Source organism: Podarcis bocagei, assembly GCF_964188305.1.
Source record: "Podarcis bocagei genome assembly, chromosome: 1".
Classification (NCBI taxonomy): Eukaryota; Metazoa; Chordata; class Lepidosauria; order Squamata; family Lacertidae; genus Podarcis; species Podarcis bocagei.
In genome coordinates this window covers 53,233,953-53,255,232 of record NC_138125.1, presented here as the reverse complement: position 1 = coordinate 53,255,232, position 21,280 = coordinate 53,233,953, and the positions used below count along the sequence as shown (strand labels likewise).

At 46.7% G+C, this 21,280-nt stretch overlaps 2 protein-coding genes across 5 annotated transcripts in view; one reads left to right on the top strand and one right to left on the bottom strand.

Moving 5' to 3' along the window:
- Positions 1–1,093: 1,093 nt before the first annotated feature.
- On the bottom strand, positions 1,094–14,160 carry PEX16 (peroxisomal biogenesis factor 16). The gene is made up of 11 exons (XM_081166949.1): positions 13,939–14,160; positions 11,733–11,768; positions 9,956–10,032; positions 8,193–8,326; positions 7,316–7,416; positions 5,883–5,963; positions 5,209–5,361; positions 4,845–4,917; positions 2,872–2,991; positions 2,576–2,640; positions 1,094–1,547 (listed from the first exon to the last, which is right to left on the bottom strand). The coding sequence occupies exons 1-11, from the start codon at positions 14,072–14,074 to the stop codon at positions 1,489–1,491; spliced, it is 1,035 nt and encodes a 344-aa protein (XP_081023075.1). The 5' UTR covers positions 14,075–14,160; the 3' UTR covers positions 1,094–1,488.
- Positions 14,161–14,453: 293 nt separating this feature from the next.
- Positions 14,454–21,280, top strand: part of LARGE2 (LARGE xylosyl- and glucuronyltransferase 2) — a 46,171-nt gene continuing 39,344 nt past the window's right edge. For 3 of the 4 annotated variants that reach the window (XM_081164583.1, XM_081164580.1, XM_081164577.1), the window contains exon 1: positions 14,454–14,678. The gene's annotated coding sequence lies outside the window, so the exon portion shown is untranslated. The remainder of the gene's footprint in view (positions 14,679–21,280) is intronic. The other variant, XM_081164584.1, reaches the window with a different exon arrangement.

The window sequence follows — 21,280 nt, the reverse complement described above, 5'->3', positions numbered from 1 at the left end:
CTCTCCATACTGCCTTCTGAACCTGGTGGGCCCTGATTCGTGGCAAGCCCTTCCAAGTATTCAGCCTACCACTGCAGAAACAGACTGAAGATGCTGGGAAGTGGCCTATCAGTAAATGCAGCCTTAGCAAGAAGGAAAAACAGACCGTGCCAGTAAGTAACCGAGGAGGTAGGCAGCACAAGCACTTTGTGCTCCATCTGCTGCTTTATGGGTGGAGAGAGTTGATGAAGCACTCGATTACTTACTTCTTGGATGCCTTGCATAGGGCAACCATTCTGATTTATTTGACCCAGGCATCGGCTCAGGCCTTTATGTTTCATTTGCTGGGAACTCAGTTCTGCAGACACCAACCAATTTGCCGAGGCCTTTGGCCCTGCTTGCCAGCACCTCCGCAACCGGCAGTTTGTTCAGCGAAGCCCTGCAGCACACACTAGCTGTTATCCAGGCAGTCTGCAAGCTGTGGAACTGCATATCCTCAAGGGCAGGGCAGGAAATTAAGCAGGCTGGCAGAGAAGACCAGCAGCCACAGCCCCTGGCAGACCGGGCTCCAGCCGAGCAGCATATGGACCACTGGAAATAAGCCAAGGAAAAAAGCATACCCAAGAGCATTCCTGGCTTGCTGCCTGAGCTGGCCCAAGGGGTGCTCAGTTCCCTGCCAACGACAGCACCAAACTGCATATGTTTTTACTGTGAAAGACGAGGTGGGGTGGGGAATAAGCCTGGCTGTATAGCCAGAAAAGGGTAATGGGTTTGTGCAAAGAGCAGCAATAGCTTATTGTGAGTCTGGAAGCAGCCTTTCAGTGATGACTCTGGATTATGTGCCAGATAATAACATTAAGAAAATGGTTTGGAGCACATATCCTCACAGGGTTAATTCCAATGATCCAATCCCACCCGTTGCATCTGAGAATGGTGTGCATGTGTGCAAGGGGAAACATTTCCAGGCTGGTTTGAATGCTAATTTTTGTCTCACCTCAGAAACAAAGCACTGGCATCTGCAAAACTCTCTGCCTTCCATCCCAGCTGGCCAGAAAGCAAGAGACCTTACTCCTCCTGCGAGGCACATCCCCAATATTCAAGAAAACAGACCAAATTAGCCCAAAAGCACTGCCGACTCCCGGCTTTATTCATTCATAGCCATAGAAAATACATACCAAAAAAAAAGGGTCCCCCTCCATAAGCCCCATGAGATCCAAAACCATATATCAGAATGGAGAGAGGAGTAGCATAGGAACCTTAAGACCTACTCTTTGTAGCATTCTTAGTTCACAGGGAGATACATTTTAAAAAAAAGATGTCAGAAGAGCCCTTACTCTTCTCTCGGTAATCATTAGCATAAGCCATAGAAAGACACATGTTGTGTTGCTGCTGCTGCTGTTCTTTAAAGTCTCAAGGTTGCCTCCCACTGTATAAAGTAATCCTACCGCCACAAGCTTCTGTTTTTAGCCTGAGCGCCCTCTGGCTGCAATAACCTGAGCTGAGGCCAAATCAACCCCAGTTGTAGAAATAAATTTTCTGCCAGGCTGGCAAGTAGTCCATCAGTGGCCCTGAAATGAAGAAGGGAGAAAAATGTGAAAATGAAATGGAAGACCTTAAAGCAACATGTGAGAAATTAACTTGCCAACATTTGCTTCCACAACTGCCCCTTCCCAGCCAACATCCTGAGTTCTGAAATCACAGGTGGGGCATATGAAAGAAAGGATGTGGAGGGCTAGTCATGGGGCAAGAAGAGAGATCTAATATTCATATATCTAAAGGAAGGACTGATATGAAATATATCTCAGGAAGGGGTCCCTTGCATAGACCCCCTTTGTCTTGACAGAAAAGATGTTTTGGAGAAGGAAAACCGACCAGTAATAATAACTGCTATTCCTGTGTTGCTCAACAGTCTGGATTCTGCACAGAATCGTCATTGTCAACTCCTAAAAGTTGCTATTTATTCAGACAATTTGTAAGCCATGCCTTCATCCAAAACATGTACATTTTTTAAAAAGCAAGTATCAAAACAGTGAGCAGCATTCAATGTAGCACTGAGATGCTTTGATCAGACAAGCAGAATTGCTTACACTGAAGGAACAATCTCGTCTTCCTCCCGTCACATGCTGCTCTGATGGTTCCCTGACTGCCCCACCACCACCACTGTACTAATACTAGGAGGAGATTTTAATGAAATATTAGATATAAACAGGGAAGGAAACAATCACCAGATATATGGAAGATTGATGTATCCTACTAAAAGAGAAGATACATTTTATTCAAATGTGCACCAGCATATTTTTAGGCTGTGGAGATACGTATGTGACAATAGCAGACAACGGCAGCAAAGCATTTTCAGTAGCCACACTTAAAGTCTTTGAAGAGACATTTCAGCTTCACAGATCCTACTGCCAACTTTTCAAATGTGGAGATCTTCTAGCCCTGCTGCTATCCTTGAATACCCCTCATCTAAGCACATGCTGAGTAGAAAGCCCCTTGAACTGGTTATCCCAAAACCAATGGAGGATTCTCCCCTACGGTCTCCTTAACCTTTATCAGCTTCCATTAAAAAGACCAATCACAACAGTCAGCTACTTACGAGTGACTAAGCCAACTCCAGGGACGTAATCTGCCAGCAGGCGCAGCAGAAAGAGGATCCTGCCCCTGAAGGAACACAGAGAGAGAGAGAGAAAGAGAAAAAACACCTCAGATGAGCCCATGAGAATGGCTTCCTTCCCAATGGGAATGGGACTCTTGGAATGGAGCTTACAGACAAAACCCATTTGGGTGCTAAATGCTCACAAGCCACGGGTTTCTCTTTTAGAAATCCAGAGGTCTCCTTATGGGGGTGGGGATTTTAATATGGTTGAAAAGAAGCCAGCCAGGCAGCCTTACTCAGAGTATCGATCATAGAAAGGAGATCTCAGCAGGTAGTACAGCAGCAGGAGAGTCCGACGCCTCAGCTCCACACGCTCACGCTTGTTGAGATCTTTCATGTCACTCAGTAAACTCAAACTGCAGAAGGGAAAGCAGAGAAATCACGAGGGGCTGGGTGTGTGTGTGTGTGGAGTGCCAAGCTATTCTCCCAATCTTTTTTTTTAATGATTCTCCTAATCATTTTTTAAAAAAACAGGATCACAACTAGGCCTCAAGCCTGCCTGAGAGTAGTACTTGTTGACCTGAATGATATTCCTCCTAATCTAAGTGGTGAGGAATTTGACAAACACACACTCCCTCCCTTTGTTTCTCACTCTCTCCTTCCCATTTTTATGTTCCAAAGTTGAGTCCTGCTGTTGAAAATGAGTTCCAGAGGTGCACCCTGGTTCAAAGGAAGCCTGGTACAGTGGTACCCCGCAAGACGAATGCCTCGCAAGACGGAAAACCCGCAAGACGAAAGGGTTTTCTGTTTCGGAGGCGCTTCGCAAGACGAATTTCCCTATGGGCTTGCTTCGCAAGACGAAAGCCCATAGGGAAATCTCCGGGGACCTGTTTTAAATTGCTGGCGGTCGGGAGCAAAGACTTTCGCCCACAGCCGGCCTTCAGAAGAGGTCCTGGACCTCTTCTGAAGGCCGGCGGGGGGCAAAAGTCTTTGCTCCCCCCCCCGCCTGCCTTCCTGGGACAGCGGAGACTTCTCCGCTGCCCCGGGCGATCTTAAAATGCTGGCGGGCGGGAGCGAAGCGTTCGCTGCCGACCCCCAGCATTTTAAAATCTCCCCGGGACAGCAGAGAAGTTTCTGCTGTCCCGGGGAGATTTTAAAATGCTGGGGGTCGGGAGCGAAGCGTTCGCTGCCGACCCCCAGCATTTTAAAATCTCCCCGGGACAGCAGAGAAGTCCCGCCCCGCTCGGGATGGCGGCGCAGAGCTGTCTGCCGTGCCGGGACAGCAGGCAGATCTGCGCCGGCATCCCGAGCGGGGCGGTAAGTCCCGCCCCGCTCTGGATGGCGGTGCAGATCTGCCTGCCGTCTCGGGATCAGCGAAGCGTTCGCTGCTGACCCCCAGCATTTTAAAATCTCCCCGTGTCCCGGGGAGAATTTAAAATGCTGGGGGTCGGCAGCGAAGCCCTTGTTCCCCCCCCCCAGCCCCCCCCAGCCTTCAGAAGCCCTTGTCCCCCCCCCCAGCCTTCAGAAGAGGTCGGGGGACAGACTGTCCCCGGACCTGGTCTGAAGGCGGTTTCCCTAGGAACGCATTAATTGATTTTCAATGCATTCCTATGGGAAACCGTGCTTCGCAAGACGAAAAACTCGCAAGAAGAAAAAACTTGCGGAACGAATTAATTTCGTCTTGCGAGGCACCACTGTACCATCTCTCAGAGAGCAGGACCTGTAAGACCTGTAAGAGTTGTTCCGCCTGGCCTTTGGCTTGGAATCAGCCTGATCCCCTCCCCCTCTTTCCTTTTCCTTCTGTGATGGAACCCCTAATTGGGGACTTCCCTGGCTTTTTGATTTTTTCTGGCCCACATAGGACCAGTCTGGATAGTTGACCTTGGTGAAGATTTGACGTTTTCTCCCCACAAACAGTTTTTGATCTGGGCTTCCACTGAAATGAGGCTGCATTTTAAGTTGTATTTTAATCGATTGTTTTTATACTTGATGTTAGCCGCCCTGAGCCTGGTCTTGGCCGGGGAGGGTGGGGTATAAATAAAATTAAACAAACAAACGGGACAGGAGGACAACCCGGCAGCCTCTGCCATGAAAGATAAAGCCCTCCTTTTCCTGCCAGCTCCTCACAGCGGGGCTGCTTCTCCCCCTGAAGCTGCAGAGAGGCACACCACTAGTGGAGTAAAAACAACCAGGTAATCAACATTTTACAAAAAATTCAAGGTGAAAGAAAATGGATCCAGGATGATGAAATGCTTTTATCCCAACTGACCTTGAGATATCCAAGACTGCTGAAAGGAGCCAGGGTCTCCAAGATCTCTGTCCCCATAAGCCTACGCTCACCACTATGTGCAAGAGTTAAGGAACTGAACAGACAACAGGCAAAAAACTACAGAAGCAGAAAGACTTCCCAGCCGTCTCATGAGCCCATGGGGGCTACAGCAGCAAAAATTAAAGCAGGTTCAGAATAACAAGGGGGCGTTAATTGGGGCAGATCTTCAGGCCCACTGACTGAAGCAAAGCCTCCAAGAGTTTGCCCAGGAGTCAAGACCCGCTCAGCATTAAGGGCCATGATGCTCCACACTGGGGCTGCAGCTCTCTCTGGTGGCGTACAGGATACACTGCAGGGAGGATACAGTGGAGCAACGGGCGGGTAATGTAGATGGACTCAGCAACTGTTTCCTGGGTGCTCAAAGGGGTTGGCAGCTGGTCTGTCTCCATTGCTCTTCGGTTCTGCTTCTCCTCCCTTTGCTGAGGTGCTCCCCAATGTCTGGAGTGCAGGGATGGGGCTAAAATTAAAAAGGAAGAAAGAAAAAGACTCAGCTTTTCATGGGTATCATACTTTGGATGAGTAACAACAACAACAACAATTTATTATTTATACCCTGCCCATCTGGCTGGGTTTCCCCAGCCACTCTGGGCAGCTTCCAACAAAATATTAAAATACAATGGTCTGTTAAACATTAAAAGCTTCCCTAAACAGGGCTGCCTTCAGCCATCAGCAGAATGTCTGCATTCTCTGTACTTGTGCAACAACTTATTTAATTTCTATCCTAACCTTCCTCCCAAAGACCCCAGGGCAGCCAGCTATCAATCTGTTAAAACAATACAATTTAAAATAAAATAATTTAAACTATCTAAACCCTTTTTGTACTGGTATGTCGAAAACTGCTGCCGTTTATGGAGATGCCCTTGTGTGTCTGAGTGCATGTATACATGTGCACACTTTACATTTGCGACCTGGCAACACATGCAGAAACCTAGTTCTACCGTAGGTATAACATGGGAGACAAACGAGAAAGATACTCACTGCTATCGAGAGATCTCACAACACGGCTACAGCGCTTCCCCACATATATCTGCTCCTTCCCTATTGAGTTTACCTCCATATCTGTCAGGAGACAGGTAAATAAGACCACAGTAAGGGGCAGGGGAAAAGCCCTCCTCCACTCCAGTTCATGATCTGTTTAGGTTAGCACATTCATTGAAACAGAACAGCAGACTCACAGGCATGAGGATACATTAAGTCTGAGGAGAAATGTGACCCTCTGCAGACTGCTGCCACTAAAGAAAAGCCTGGACAGGGCACCAGAAAATGCTCTTCTAATTTTCTAACAGGGAGGAAGACTGCAAGTCCCAGGCACATCATGCCACAAGCTAAAGCCTAAAAACAGGGATAGCCAATGAGATGCCCTCTAGATGTTTTGGGGCTATAATCTCTCATCATCCCTGACCAATGGGCTATGCTGGCTGGGGCTGATGTGAGTCCAGCAACAGCTAAAGGGCCATAGGGAGTTCAACAGTCTGCGAAAGAGTCTGCAAAAACCGAGATGAACATGTGGTGAAATGACAAAGATTTTCTGCTGCTCAGGTTACACAAAGCCTTCCTTTTCTCAAACCTAGTGTCAGGGGTTCAGGAGCAGAGGCAAGGGCAAGGGAGGAAACAGAGAGCGAGGGGGAGGAGGCAGAAGAAAAGATGAGTGATGACGACGACCCGAGATCTCCGAGTCTTTCCAGTGAATCAGAAGATTCACAGAAAGGAGCACCAGTGGTCAGGGCAAGGGGGGAGCCTAGGGGGACACCCCAGGAAGATAGAGCCAGAGGGGACTCCGAGGAGAGCAGTTGGAAATCGGGACCAGCGTCACAGCCAGAGAGCAGGGAAGAGGAAGAGCGCCAGAGATCAAGCGCTGGCAGCTCGCAACAGGGGGGAGGGCACGAGTCAGGAGTGGCCACACCTCCATCGGGGAGCGAAGAAACGGTCAGACGGAAAGTGGAAGGTTGGGCGCGCGCGCCAAGTTCAAATGCACAGGAAAGTGACGCAGTAGGCAGCCAGGAAAGGGAGCCAGGTCCTAAAGCCCGGCGCAAGGAGACAGGGAGTTCCGGGGGGTCGGCGTCAGAAGAATCCAGGAAGGAAGAGACCCCGGGGGGCAGAGGGACCCAGAGGAGAGCAGTCAGGCGGAAAAGGTGGAGCAGGGCTAGGATATTAAGTTGGTGCACAAGGGGCGGAGACTCAGACGGAGCTTCGCCGATCTAGCCATTAGACGTAGAGTTGCACGCAGCAGCTTGAGAATGGAAACTGTAACTCAATAAAGACTTTTACTTAATGACCGCTGGCTAGCGTGATCCTCTGTGAGCTAGGATCTTGAAGCAGCTCTGACACCTAGTCAATCAGTTGGCCGGCATTTGGAACTTCCTTCCTGACTAAAGCCAAAGTGGTTGCAATCCACCATGCACCTGACTCACCTTTCTGCTGCAATGACTGCCTTCTGTCTAGAGGCACAATAGGAGGAGATGTCTGGATGCCAGTTTTGTACCACAGCAAGAGCAGGAGGCGCAAGATGGCCCTGTGGGTTAAAGCAAATCAAGGGCTATAAATGCCAGGCGCACACTAGACGCTTCACTGCCAAGGCGGTAGAAAGATACAGCTCTCCGATTTGCCATCACAGGACCATTCATGCAACCTTGCATTTGCAACCCTGTTCAGTGATATGTGTACAGTGAGGTTCCCGTCAGGTTGCTGCTGTTACCAGAAGTTCCAGCTACAATCACTGGAGGAGAAGGAAGAGTTAAGACAGCAATCAAGTGAGGGATGCAGCTGGGGAACTGTAACTGAAGGAATCCCAAAGGCATACAGCTCCTTGGGCAGGCCCAGTTGGAACAAGGTGCTATCTGAGTACAATGACCCAATCCAGTCCCATGATGGAACACTGCAACTAGGGAACATTGTAAAACTAGAACAGTGCTCTCAGTGTCATGCAGGAAGTGCCCAACCTAGAGTACAGTGGTACCTCTGGTTACGAACTTAATTCGTTCCAGAGGTCCATTCTTATCCTGAGGCGCGCTTTCGCTTATGGGGTCTCCCCGCTGCCCATGTGCCAAAGGTGCATGATTTCTGTTTACATTCTGGGGCAAAGTTCACAACCAGGAGCAGCTACTTCTGGGTTAGCGGAGCTCGTAACCTGAAGCGTTCATAACCAGAGGTACCACTTTATTGTGGCACATTAACCCTAACAATCAAGGTTCCAACAAGGGTCTCTTTCCCCCACCTCCCACCAAAGGATTCACATTTTCACCCTTGGGATTCACAAGGTGCAATAGTTCCTCTCCATTGAACACTCACTTGGCCAGCTGGATGAGGACAATGATGGCCCACCGGCCAGTCTCACCCCACACCTTGGCAGCCCCCATCTCGGCAAAGACCTCCACGCATTCGATGACACTCAGCCATGTCAACAGTTTCTGCTGGGGAAGTGCCTGCAAAGCAAGAGGCAAGTGAGAGACAACATGATGCGACCAGCTTCAAGGCATAGCCAAAGCTGTAGCAAGGTGACTCTGGGGGGGCCAAGAGGAGGAATGGATCAAGAGTCCCTCATACAAAGGAAAGTAAGGGAACCAGCTGGATTCCAGTGGCCCTACCAGCTTTAAATACCCTCGCACAGGCTTATCAATCACACAACAACAAAAATCTGTGTGCCACAGTTGTGTTTGCCTGCAGGTAGAGAGGTTAGCCGAACTCAAGCTTTCCTGACAAATAAGTTAGCAAAAAGTCTCTTGGGACACATGGTGGGGGTAAGTAACAGAGGATGGCTACCTTTCTCATTCCCTGCTTACAGATCTCTGCTGGGAAGTCACTGTTTTACAACATTGGATCAAATCAGCCTTCACCAATCTGGGGCATGTCATGTGCTGACTAGGGCTGGTGCAAAACATCTGGTCCAAAACATCTGGAGAGCCTCAGCTTGGCAAAGGCTGAATTAGCTGGATCTTTAATCAGCAACCTCTTTCTCATGACCATAAGAAGTGGAACAGTAAGAGCCATTTATGTTGGGAGAAGAGTTCTGCATTCAGTGTTAATAATGCCTTTCTGCAAACTGCCTACATTGCAGGCTGCAATCTTAAGGAAGACTAGGGAGTAAGCTCTCTTGAACACAGCAGAACCTGTGATGTGGGTTTTTCAGAAAATTTCAAGATGGGAAAAACATATACAAATTAATGTAATTTGCATAAAAAATAGTTGGCACTGGAAAATTTTCTCATGCCCTAGAGAGCGATCTAATTTAGTGTGTTTATTCTACTTGTGTTTAGTAAACAAAACACATTGAAACTGCCAAGTTTGCCTTATACTATATTTGTAATTGACATCCATCTAATCATTAATAATGAGTTTATGAAAATAGAAAGCTTTCCACAGAAAAATGAAGGACTGGAAAAAAAATCCATCCCACAATACTGAGTGGGACTGCTTGGTGAGTCAAAATGCTCAGGACTGCACAACTGAGCTACACAAATTCTTATAATCACAGGGGTATAAATAATAAAATTATTAATGATTATCATCATCATTTATTTTGTCAGTCCCCTGATGGCTGAACAACCTGCTCCCTTTGTCTCCAAACCTTCAATGCTACCCCATGTCCTCAAACTTTCCTTTAAACTCAGCAGGGCCTGATGCTTTCTGTTCTACCACCACAACTGAAATGGAAGAAGATCCTAAAGAATATACTGATTTCTGTGAAAGATCAATTGGGCTCCTTCGCCTGCATCCCCACCCCAATCCTCAAAGGGAATTACATAGAGGCCAGAGTTCATGTGGTGCACACCAGGTAAAGAAAGAGTTGGATTTTGAACAGCTCAAGAAACTGGTGTCACTCACAGTATAAGCCAGCAGTATTCCTGGAGGCCACTGTAACTTTCATCAACCTTCCAGAATGTTGTGGCGCAAGCAGACAAGGGCTGGCAGGTGCCCAAGATTCAACCAGAAAGCAGCAGCTTCAGAATCTATTGCCAACAGGATAAAATCCAGGAGCGACATTCTAGTCCTTGGCATGGGAGACAGGGATTGTACCCCACCTGCCTCTTCTCTTGCATAGAAAAAATTCTTACCACAGAAAGAGGGGGCTGCAGCTCTTTCCGAAGGATCCAGTCATTCAACAGCACCAGCAAATTGGAGGCAGAATAAACTGAGAAAGGAAAAGGTAGAAAAGGCACAGGAAGAATTACTGCTTATAACCAGGAAAACAAAAAGCCACTGATTAGAAGAGGACACTGATTTAATCAAACAACCTTTTTTTTGAAGGAGAGGCAACATGAAGGTAAAGTGAGCATTGCCATCTCTGGGCAGGTCTTCACAATTATGCAACTTTCTCAGTTGCACATAGGTAGCCAAGCACCTTGGCCCTCTTCCATAATCTGGTGCAATGGGTGTATGTGGTAAACAGATCCGTTCATTCTTGCCCTTGGCATGATGCTATCAGATGGTATATCTTTATCACCATACATGCTATTTCAGAATGGATGTTTGCTTACAGTCTTCAGAATACCTTTGAACTAGGCTGCTAGCACCTGGCAAATATTCTGGCCTTATTGAAGTAGGATGGCTGTTGCAAGAAAGAATGAGCAGAAGCAAATCAGATAGAAAACAGACAGTAATTTGCTTGTTGTTTTTAATTAGATATAAATGACTTAGACATACAGGATCTGAACATCAACTTAATGGAGTGAAACTAGCCATTTGCTGGCAGTTGCCTAGGGCATCAGAAAACATTCACCATTACCATTTATTTATTTATTTATTTAATGTATTTATACACTGACTTGAGAGTGAACTGAAACCCAACAAGATGAAAGCACTGTTGGTAGGCAGTTATTGTGTCTGGGAGTTGCAGAGAAAACCTCTTCTAGATGAAGTCACAGAGATGATTGGTAGTTTGTGAGTACTCCTTGTTCCAGCTGCTTGAGCCCCAGAGTTCTGGATGAGTCACCAAGTGTCCCCCTTCCTGAATTAGGATAGCTTGGGCACAGTGAACTCAAGAACAAATTGTTGTAATGCACTCTACTTGGGGATCCCATTGAAAATGGCCTGAAAATTGCAGCGTGTGCAGAATGCCACCACTGGATTATTGAACATTACAGCAAGGTGAGATCATATTATACCTAGCCTTCAGGAACTATGCTGGCTGCCTCTGGTACCACACCCAATTTGTAATGTTAGCCTGTAAGGCCCTAGATGACTTAAGACCAAAATACTTAAAGGACCACCTCCTTTTTTTTTTAGTTTAGAGGTTCTACTATATTGTATACTGTCCTGAAATCCTTCTGGATGAAGGGCAGTCTAGAAAAACTATTAACTAACTCTTTCAAGATGGCTTACATTAAAACACAAAATTACAACAAAATAAGGATGAATTACTGGGAAACTAGTAACTAATAAATGTCCACCGAGCATTACTAAAATGCCATCAAAACCAACAGCAAGAACGGTATGATAATTTTTAAAACCCTCAAGTTAAAAAAGTGAGCCTTCAGTTCATTCTGAAAGGTCTATAGTGTGGCAGTCTAATGGAGCAATGAATTTTAAACCCTGGGGTGGCTACAGTGAACACCCTCTGCCTCATAACTGTGTGTGTGCCTCCCTGCCCACATTATTATCATTTCCCTTTGGGTCAATTGGCCTTCATAAGAAAAAGGGTTTTTTCCAGTCCAAGCTCATTTACTCTGCACCAAAACTTTCAGCAACCACTGAGAAATCTTGGCTATGCATTAAATCTTTCTCCTTAAGAAAAGGCCTCCTTCAGGTCATCTTCTCCCGACAAAGCATGGCATTATTTGCAAAACATAGCATAGGTCTGGGACCCCACAGCCAATCTCCAGCTCTACTTACCCAGCTCAGACAGTTCATGAGAGTCAGAAAACCGACCTGGAAAATAAGCATAAGGAAGACATGAGCCAATATTCCACACTCTTTTGAAAACAGTCCAAACAGGTATTCTGAGGGAAAGGCTTTATGCAATTCTTATACAAATATGCTACCCTGTTGCTCAATCAGCCTGGAGGTTAAAATTTCCCACAATCTACTCTGCATCTTCTTAACCAATACAGAGTTGCACTCCAGTTTCATCAACAAGAGGAGACACGTCCTATAGGTAAATGACAGCTGACAATTCTCCAATCTGAGTCTTTTTGCCATAGCATTGTAGGAACGTAATCCCAGATTTGCCTTTATATTTGACAGACACTGGGGCCACTGTAAATTATGATTTAAACAATATAGTCATAATTAGGTTAAAAATACTGTTTTTTTCTGATAAACAATGAGCAAATTATTTTATTTTTGTTTCAGATGTTCTCTTGACCAGGTATACTGCAACTTATAGTCAGGTGATGGTTATCATTTGGTTCCATCACCCCCCTAACTGATAAAATGTGGAAGTAGGGAACCAGAGGACTGGTCCACTTGTGGAGTGGGAAATGGTGCAAGAATGGGAAGCAGATGGTATGAACAACAGTTATCACAACAGAAACAATAGTGAGGCTCTCCAAGCATCTGAACTGGGATAAGTATTGGGAACTTTAACTTATTTATATATTATCCAATGAGGCAGCCAAGTTTGCAGATGATAGCAAATTATTCAAGTGTAGTGAAAAGTCAAACAGACCATGAAAAACTCCAAAATGATTTGTCCACAACAGAAAACAAAATGGCAAAGGAAATGCAGCACAAATAGTTATAAAGTGATAGACACTGAGGCAATATGGGATCTAAGCTGCCTATGTCTACCTAACAAAGGTACCTTGGGATTTTGCTACAATGTCAACATAAGTGAAAAATTAAGATTTTTTGTTTTTGTTTGGGGTTAATAGGTTTAACAGAAAATGTTAAGGTATTATAACAACTTTATACAAACAAATAGTGCTTTCACTTCAGGAACACTGTTCTTTGTATCCAGACTTAAGAAGGGCATGGCAGAGGGGCAACCAAAAATATTAAAGTGTTGGAATACCTTCCCTTCAAGTATAAGCCAAAGTATTTGAAGTTTTTATTCTAGAAAAAAGGCAACTAAAGCTTATCAAATGATAAATAGTACACAGAGAGTAGATACTTCCCCACCCCATCTCATAATGCAAGGAGGTAGAGGCCAGGCAGTGAAACTGATTGGTAGTAAATTCAGGGCAAAGGAGAGTAGTTTTTCCACACGATACACTATTAACTAATGAAATTTACTTTCCCAGGATGTGGTGATAAGCCACTGGCTGATCAGTTATTGATTTAAAGCACTTTCACTGTACTCTTTGACCAAAAGAGATAAATAACATGCAAGACAACTCCTGCCTGCAAGCTTGCAACAGAAAAGGCAGGACACAAAAGGGGGGGGGGGAGAAGGAGTGGGCGTGAAGGGCTTCCTTCCAGGGAATGAATTTGCCTGGTCACCACTGGAAACAAAATAATGGACCAGATGGACTCTGGGCTTGATCTAGCAGAGCTCTTACGGATTGGAAAGTAACTGCCCTGCAATTACTCAAGGTTGCAACAGAAGTCACCAACAAGGGTGAGAGATCAGAGCTATCTTGATGTATCGAGTGTGACCTGGGCGCTTTCAAACAGGAGGTTATCAAACCGGTGATTGAAACCGGCAGCAGGCACTGAAACCGGCAGGTCACCCAAACGGTAAGTGGCAGAGGGCTGCCTGAAGAACACAATTTTAAAAATTAGGGTACAGTACTCTTAACAAGATGCAAAATAAAGGGATTCATTCGAGCAGATCTCCCTCCAAATCCGAGTCCAAAGGTCTGGAGGATTTGGAGAAGGGACACACACACACCCCAGTCATTTATTTCCTCTCTCGCTTGGGGCTGCCACCTTCCGACCTGGCACAACTCCCGCTCCTCTAACAGCTGCTGGGGAAAACTTCACCTGCCGGACTTCTGCCGGCCGCGCAGCTCTGAAGCCGCGCCCACACCATCTTCTGCCGGGGGGGGAGGTCAATGGCAAACCTTTCCCCGCGGCGACTCTGCGTTGGAGAAAGGGTGCTGGGATTCCTCAACGCCCCCCCCCCGGCTTCGGTCTCCCCGGCTCGCCCCCCGCCTACCTGGCAACAGGTAAGAGAGGCCGCGCACGGTGCTCTCCAGCTGAGCTGTGGCCGCCGGGTGTCGCTTCACGTAGTCCTGGTAGCGGCCGCACAGGTGCCGCAACCTCCCGAGCGGCCCCTGCGCGGATCCTGCCATGGCGGATCCAGAGACGGGTGCGCGCCTGCGTGCGTGCGCGCGTGCCCCCGCAGCACAGCTGCCCCCCACTCCCCGCCTTTCCCCGCAGCAGCCGGCGACCCACGAACCAGCTCAGAGTACGCCTGACCAAGCACGCATGCGCGCGCGCTTCCGGGTCGGACTTTGGTTTTTTGGAGACACGCCTCCTCCGTCTCCCGACTCTCTGCTCTTTTATTTCTCCCCCCGCCCCACAGTTGCTTCGCGCCTGCGCAGCTCCTGACCCTGCGATGGAGAGAAACGAACCAATCGAGCGCCGAGCGAAAGAACCGGGGTGGTGGGAAGGCGAGTGAGTCGAGCGAGGAGCGGCTCGGAGGAGCAGGTGCCGGCTTGGAGGAGGAGAGTTGGAAGGAAGGGTTGGACTGGAGAGCGAGGCGAGGAGGGCGCGAGCACGGCTCGCTCAGGCTGCGCGCATCTTGCGTGGTGGAGAAGCGGGCGCGCATTACCTCCCAGGCGCAGAGGGTTGAGGAGGCATCCCTTCAGGGAGAGACCCCTCGCGAGCAGCTCGGCGCGGGCAGGTGCTCGGCGCTCCCTTGCCAGGAGAGGCTGCCTTGGCTGCGCCTTGCAGGTGCGTCGTGAAGACGGTGCCCGCCGTCAGCGGGTCCCTCTTTTGGGGGAATATGAGTTGTGTGGGGAAACTGCATGAATCTGGGCAAGGGGACGACGAGCTGCTACTGGCGGCAGGTGCGTTGCCCGCCCGGCGCCTCCCCTTTGTCCCGCTTTATTGCTTGGCGGAGGCAACGGCAGCAGGTGGCCGACGGCACAGCACCTGGGATGTGGGGCAGCAGCCTTCGGGGCGCGCGGTCTGAACGGGGAGCTGGGAAAGTGAGAAGGCTGGGAAAAGAACAGCCCTTTCCCCCTCCGGAGGCATCCTCCTCTCCCTGAAATACACGGCCCGTCACCGCCACCGTAATAATTTTTAAAGCTCCCAAAGGGGCGCCTTCCGTTTCCTCGAGTTATTTTAGCGCCCTAGAGCGCTCGGCTCGCCTTTTGGCCGCCGCATGTGTGAAATCAGAAGTAATAATAACTCGAGCTGTAGTAAGAGTTATTTGCTAGCAGTAGTAAAAGTTCCTTTGCTTGTTGGTCCTTCTGCAGAACTGCTAAGCCTGAAATTATCTCCCTTCTGCTAATTACCCCGTCTTCATCATTTAGTGATAGATGTGCGGGGCTGCGATCCGAAGCATGCTTTCTTCCAAGTAAATGTGATGGTCTTGCTCCCAAGTTAATACGACCCGGGCCAAACTATATCGAGTCTTTCCCTGCAGTGGTAAATTTCTAATTCGAGATGTGTGAGAGCTCTGACCTGTTTGGAAGCTCTGCTGCCTAATTAATATTTGGGTGAATATGTGGTTAATTGGTGGCAATGGAGGAAATGTATTCTCCATATCCTCAGAGAAGGTCATCTTCATATATTTTTATAGCTCACCTATTCAGAGGCTAAGCAGCCCCATGAGTCTGAGAGGCCACGATTCTAGGGAGCTTTTGTAATTGACATGAAATTTGAACCTGTGCAAAGTGAGCCCTGTGCATGCTTTGGGTGGAAAAGGGGCATGATCCTCCAAAGAATGCATAGGGGAAATGGCCTTAAGATACTCCTGTGTCTTCTTGGAACTTTTGGTAGGTTAGGGTAATTCTTTTCAATGGGACCTGTCTCTTATTTTATTCCTACAACAATGTCTAGATTTGTGAGATAGTGGATGGTTCTAGTGTGGCACTCTAATCACTGCACCATATTGCCACTTCGGTCATAATATATAATGTTTAATATATTGGCTAACCATGGATAAGGGGCAAATAATATCTGAGAGAGAGATATATAGCAAGCATGAGCTTTCTGAGCAAAAACCTCTGTCATGCAGCTAGTGAACTATTGTTAATCTCTTTCTTACATTCTGTGCTGCCATTTGGCCCTCAATAGTTTCCCAAGGTCCTCAACAATGCGATACAAATTGCAGTTAAAACACTAAAACAGCAGCATAAGAACAATTAACCCCCTCTTCAGATTTTTTTTTAGTGGTTGTCAAGCCAACAAGTAGGTTCTTGACTTTGAAAGCTAATATTACAATAAATGGGAAGATTTTAAATCTTTGTCTTGTTGCAGCTTGGTATTTGTGTATTTTATTTACTTTTATGCTACCAATAAGCCTTTGTTTCCCCTTCATACACGGAGAGTGTCTGATGTAAGTACTTGTGCAGCCCAGTGCTGTGCCTGTAAGTCCTTTTGGGTTCAGTGAGACTCCCAATTACATAGGCATGGGATTGTGTTAGGCTTAATGTTCAAGTGCCTCAGAACTATTATCTTTATAAATCAAGCTGATGGTTTAAGAATTTCAGTCATAACACATACATTGGTTGCAGGGATGATTGTATGGGAGCGGGTGGTGCTGTGGTCTAAACCACTGAGCCTCTTGGGTTTGCTGATCAGAAGGTTAGCGGTTCAAATCCCTGCGACAGGGTGAGCTCCCATTGCTCTGTCCCAGGTTCTGCCAACTTAGCAGTTTGAAAGCACACCAGTGCAAGTAGATAAATAGGTACCACTGCGGCAGGAAGGTTAACGGCGTTTCCGTGTGCTCTGGTTTCCGTCATGGTGTTCCATTGTGCCAGAAGTGGTTTAGTCATGCTGGCCACCTGTCTGTGGACAAACGCTGGCTCCCTCGGCCTGAAAGCGTGATGAGCACCACAACCCCATAGTCGCCTTTGACTGGCCTTAAGCGTCCAGGGGTCCTTTACCTTTACATGATGCATGATTCAGTAAATAAAGTAAAAAACACAAGGCACCTTTACTCATAATCTTGAAAGCCTACCATATTGTCATGAACATAGTTTTGACAGAAATTTGCTGTGGCAATTTCAGAAGTACCTACTCATTTCCTGTTAGGGTTGGACAGCCATGTGAGCCAGATGGTTATTCCCAATTTACAGATAGACAACTTTTCCAAAGCCATCTAGTGAGCCTATACAGTATACTGAAGTAGAAACAGATTCTTATTCCCTTGCTAATTCTGGTAGCAATCATACGTTGGTGGAGGTTGGGAAAGAAAATCTGCTTGATGCTTCCAATAGAGGTAGCCTTGGTGTGAATCAATCCTATCTACTGCTGTTTAGCATCCTGAGGGAATTGAGCTGGTATGTGGCATTGTCTGGTGGGAGTGTATTCACATGCTGCTTATTGTCATGGTGCTTTGATTCCATCCTTTTGTCAACTGCAGCAGGGGGCCAATACAGTAAATATATGAATACCTGGACTCCAGATCCCTTTCTTTCTCTTTCTCTTTTTCTCTTTCTCGAAAGGGTGCCTTTGCAGGGCAGACAAAAAAGGTTGGTTGGCTGGTTAGTAACATTATTTGCACTTGGGGAGGGGGATGCAGTATTACTGTTGTTGACACTTGCCAGATGTTCTCCCCAAATCCTGGCAAAAGGCTTTAGGCTGCAAACCCAGGCATACTTACCTGGGAAGAAGCTCCTCTGATTGTATTTGGTTTTTAAGGGTTGAATGAAGGATGGGGTAGGCATATAAGCCTTACTGCCAGCTCTGCCTATTCCCATTAGCAAAGGATTTAGAAGAGCTTTGTTTTCCAGTACAGTTGATGTTCCAGTAGTGCTAAACATACTTATGAAAAGTTTAGGAGTGCAGCTCATCCGCCACCACCCACAACTGTGTCCCGGTTTCTTAATGCTGGAGTAAGGTAATGCAAAGTAGGAGCCAGTAGATGCAGGCAAGCTTATGTGTGCATGAAAGTTTAATTAGTTGAACATACTTCTGCTGGGGGGGGAGGGGCAAGAGGTGTGGGGAAGGGAAAAAATATGCTGTTTGCTAGGAGGGAAAGAAGCTGAAGGGAGTGATTGGGTCGGAGGGGGGGGACTGGAGGCCTGAAGGGGTATGCAGTTGATCACAGATAATTAATGGCAAAGGTCAGCAGGGAGTTTGACCACCTGACCTCCACATGGCATAACCAGTTGCCCAGAGAAGGGAGAGAAGAAGCTAAATGTGAGTCATGTTGGGATTTGCTGGCAGAGTTTGAAATATTGCTCCTTGAATTTTGTTGCTGTGCTTTGTGACAGAGTGGAGGGAGAGTGAAGGACCTTTGTACTTGAGCTGCTATATTTCAAAAAGTGAAAATTCGAACAGAAAAGTTGTTGAACTTTTCTTTTGCAAAATCTCAAAGAAATGAGCTATTTCTGAGGGAAACCTGCAAAAACAATACTGCTGACACTGGACATTGCTTGCGGCTGCAGTATTCCGGATATGCCCTGGAAACTCCGAACGTATGGCAACCCTAATTCACAGTCCTCTGCCATGTGCATATACCTACAAGCCATCTTTTCAATACCAAAGCTACAATCATTCCACTTAGTAAAATATAAAGCCTAAGTATCAGCATTGGCTTGGGTATCCCCCCCCCTTTTTTTTTCTTTCATATCCTACGAATATTATCCATTCAGGTTGCAAATATGGTGTGAGTCCCACAGTGATTTTAAAAATGCATGCAGCACCTCCCAATTTTGATAATATATTTAACAGGATTTATATACTGCTTGATTGCAGGAAAATCTCTAAGCGGTTTACAGAAATATATACTAAAACCTGATCTCAGTGCATCTGCCTGTGTCAACCAGAAGGTTGGTGGTTCAAACCCACCCTAAGATGGTTGTGGGCAGGATTCCTGCACTGAAGGGGATTGACCCCTGGGGTCACTTCCAACACCACAGTTCTATGATGCCATCTTAAAATTATTGATTAAAAACAGTTAAAAAGAGGTATCTTAAGATTATTAAAGTAAATGCTGCCACACTAAAATACTGATTTCTTATAAGCGAGTATTATGTAGTACCAGTTTCACAAACTGAAGTGGTTGAGTGGGGTAAGGCAAGTAAAAAGGTCCAAACTACTAAGTGTTTTCCAGATTAAGCACAAGGGAAGCTCCACATAGAGTGCACTGCAGTAATCCAAACTTGAAGTCACCAGTGCCTGAACTACTGTGGTCAAGTTCTCTGGTCCAGGAATGAATGTGGCTGTCACAAGGTTACAACTGGTAAAAGGGGCTTCTAGCCACTGAGGCTACCCTGGGCCTCCAGTGACAGAGCAGGATCAAGAAACACCCCCAAACTGAAAACTGTTCCTTTGGGGACAGTGCAAAACTGTCCAGGGCAAGCAGTTGACCAATTTCTTGGATGCAGGAGCCACTCACCCATAGTGCCTCTGTCTTGCCAGAATTCAAGCTAAGCTTATTTTCCTTCCTCCATCTCACCACTCCACCCAGGCCACCAGCCCAGGGCCCACACAGCTTCATTCAGATGTTACGGAGAAATGAAACTGAGTGTAGTTAGCATTCTGATAGCATCTTGCTCCCAGTGATCACCCCCAGAGGCTTCGTGTAGCATTAAATAGCTCTGGAGATAGAATAGTGCTCTGCAGCACCCCATAGCGTAACCACCAGGGGGCTGAAAAGCACTCTTCCAGTGCTGTACCCTCTTGATTCAGTCTCTTGGCTTGCGAGATCAAGAAGCAGGAACAAGGTTGCGCTCTCCTTGTTCCCCTCTCTGTGAAGGTCATGTCAGCCGTGGTCAACTCAGTCCCATGGCCTGGCCTGAATGCAGATTGGAGTGGAACTAAATAATCTGTGATAATGAGGGCATTGAGTGTGGATAAATATGGAAAATGCATTCAGTGCTTCTGATCCCTATGAACCACATTTCTGCTTTTGCACTTTAAGTTTAATGAATGAACAGAATGAACAGTGTCCCTGACTTCAGTTACACTCTGTTCTTCCATTAATTTTTTTCTGGAAACATAGGACTTAAAGCCAGTATAACCTTAAAATGTTATCTGAACTTGGCAGAAGATGAAAGGCATAAGGCGCAGCTTTTTAGAGACTCTCTTTGTTTGCTGGAGCTGGAAAATATTCCAGCGGGGCCTGCAGAGAACTCTAAAAGCAGAGAGCAGAGGAAGTAGAGAAGCAGCCTCCTTACTAGTCTTATTAATGCTTTAATTGAAATATGTTCTTGGGAGTGTTGAGGCTGCAAAGGACTGTAAGTTCCGGTCTCTTTGCTTTTGGCACCTGTTCTGGGGTATATTTTCTTAGCATTTGGAGTTAAATGCCGGCAGAATCTGAACTGAAGCAGAATTCTTGTTGGAGAAGCACACTTTCCCTGGATGTAATCACGTGGAGACTCTGGGTTTAAGAAAACAAAGTGAATATTTATTACTGGAAATATGTGTCGATAGCCAAATAGAATGGGAATCTTTCCTAATGTTGAGATGTGATGAGCCATGCTTGCTCTTGCGTCTCAAGAGAAGAGAGATCCAAAATATGTCTGCTGGGAAGATCTGTCAAGCGGAAAGCATGAAAGGAGGGAATAAGAAGTAAGGTCAGCAACTGACTAGGGCTGCCATGTGTCCTCTTTTTCCAGGACATGTCCTCTTTTTCAGAGGTAAAAATGCTGTCCGGGTGGATTTTTTAAATTTGCCAAAATGTCTCTGGTTATACTTTCTGGATGAGATACAGATATAACTGGTGGTTAAAGGCTTGCTTTCCTCTTCTCTTCTCCTGCCCCCCTTAGCAATATATCACAGCTTCTATAGCCTACATACTGTAGGGGTATTTAAAATGAGAGTCATCATTGCGTCCTCTTTTTTGCTCTTCAGAATATGGCAACCCTACCTAAGAGTATCCATCTAGCTCTGAAGGAAGATGAACACAAGGACAGTCTAGGAAGTTTGGAGGTTCCTCTCTCTCTGCCCTTTCTCATGCAGATACACCAGCCCACAGTGCAAGCTGAGTTGCACCTCGACGCTCCCAGCATATTCCATACCACTCTAAGCTACTCATCCAAGTGTGTTACTGTTCATGTTTAGCCTGGTAATGAAAGCTGAAAGTCCTTGGAAAGCCTTTTGCCGGTCTTCAAGAACTGCCTGAAGAGTGGTCTCAGTGCAGGGGGCCTGAGATTCTGCATTCATCTTTGCATCACAGAAGGCACCCCAAGGCCAGGAGGGGCTCTGCAGCTCCCATTAATTTTCTACCCTTCAGGACAGCTTGCTTTACTGCTAGCAACTTGTGTTTCAGCTGGAGTTATCTCTTTCTGAGTGGGGCTGTTACAAGGGACTTGTTGGAGGGCTTGATCTGAGGGTTGCATTTCCTTTTACAGTACTTGTAATGTTTGGTCCATTGT

Coding starts and splice junctions, on each gene's coding strand:
- PEX16 (XM_081166949.1), bottom strand. CDS start 14,074: ATGGCAGGATCCGCGCAGGGGCCGCTCGGGAGGTTGCGGCACCTGTGC. Junction 5,964..7,315: donor GCAGTCATTGCAGCAGAAAG/GTGAGTCAGGTG, acceptor GTCTCCTGACAG/ATATGGAGGTAAACTCAATA. Junction 2,992..4,844: donor GCAGTCTTGGATATCTCAAG/GTCAGTTGGGAT, acceptor TCCCTTCTGCAG/TTTGAGTTTACTGAGTGACA.